The following is a 1426-nucleotide window of genomic DNA, read 5'->3' as shown; positions in this document are numbered from 1 at the left end:
TTTCCATGATGACAGGTGAGGCTCTGCCTCACCTGCCTCCCCTGACCGCACGTCACTGGTCACTTTATCTAAGGCATTGTCAGAAGGACCAAGTAAATCTCCAAAATTTGCTATACTAGACTCCCTCAGGGAGTCCATCTTATTAATCTACTACTGTTGTTTCAAACTCACCAAGGAGGAGAGAATCCTATGAGTAAATGGCTCCATCTAATCTGCTGGGTTTCATTTGATAGAAAACTTGTGAAATTACTTTAAATAATAAACTGAACTTGATGCTTTGTTTAATAATTAGGATCAACTGGAATATATATGATTGGATTGACTGTTCTGACATTTGTTGCCTTATTTAAATAAACAAAACTAGTATTGAAATGAATGTGAGTGCTCCACCTACTGAGTTTTCCATCAATATGACTCCACCCCTAAATATTCAGTGGTGCTTTGTTGTGTGTCTAATCACTTGGCATCTCTAAACACTCAGTAACGGTAAGTGTCCATTCTCCCCTGTGTTAAAATACTGTTTGATGTGTTTAGAGTGTAGATTTCCAAGGAATGAGATGAAATAATTTAACACTCAGTTAACTGTGAAGCTGTATACTCAATAGACATAGTACTACTTTAGACATGCGGTGTGGAGAGTCATTCTCGTATAGAATATATTGGATTTATCACCCGCTTTTAGGCTCCTGTATTTACTTTATTTACTCTTCACCTATTTGTTTTCAGACCTTTAAACCAGGAGGAGATTGCTCAGCGTAGGGAAGTGGCAAGACAAAGGCATGCTGAGAAACTGGCTGCAGAAAGCCTTGAGAGGGCCACCCAGTCAGGTAGTGCTCCAGGAGAAGGTCAGTTAACACAGCTATAACTGGGGAGGCATAAAATTTTTTTTTTTTTGGCTCCATTTTTTGCGTGATTCCCAGCTGGGAAATATCTGCATCAGTCTGCATTAGTTGTGGTCAGTCATCGGGACAATTCAGCCTAAATATCTGTTTGTATGACAGAGGATGAATACTGGAGTTTGTAAGTGTGTAAACAGAAACTGGTCGGGTTATGAGAGCTGCCAACCAATGAAAACAAGATTGGGATAAGCACATGAGTGAACTGATTTTATTTTATTTTTTTACTTTTAACAGAAATGAAAATCAGTTGTGCACCTCGGGTAGAAGCTAAATAATAAGTTATTCAGGTTTAAGATTAAGATGTGATAAATGTCAGTAAATAATAAAGAAAAGCATTGAACATAAAAGTAGAAATATTCTTTAACTAAAAGTTTCAGTAATTCATAACAGGAAGTTATTAGTTGCATTCTAATGTGAAGTATTGATCTTCCTGAAGAAAATATTTTCCTTTTATCATAAATTGGACATGTTTTATTGTGCAATCCAGTCCAAACAGTCTAGTGTTTTTTTTTATTAAAGCAAAACTA

The 1426-nt window shown here is 36.5% G+C and overlaps 1 protein-coding gene across 3 annotated transcripts in view; it reads left to right on the top strand.

Annotated features, from left to right (window-relative positions):
* efl1 (elongation factor like GTPase 1) overlaps window positions 1-1426 on the top strand; it is a 34798-nt gene that overhangs the window by 21828 nt on the left and 11544 nt on the right. For all 3 annotated transcript variants that reach the window (XM_007542334.2, XM_016666208.1, XM_016666209.1), the window contains exon 13: window positions 727-845. In XM_007542334.2, coding sequence (XP_007542396.1) covers window positions 727-845 — 119 coding nt within the window. The remainder of the gene's footprint in view (window positions 1-726; window positions 846-1426) is intronic.

Source organism: Poecilia formosa, unplaced genomic scaffold (genome assembly GCF_000485575.1).
Source record: "Poecilia formosa unplaced genomic scaffold, Poecilia_formosa-5.1.2 Scaffold681, whole genome shotgun sequence".
In the NCBI taxonomy this organism is placed as follows: domain Eukaryota; kingdom Metazoa; phylum Chordata; class Actinopteri; order Cyprinodontiformes; family Poeciliidae; genus Poecilia; species Poecilia formosa.
Note: the sequence above shows the minus strand (reverse complement) of the source record. Positions and strands in the feature narration are given on the sequence as shown.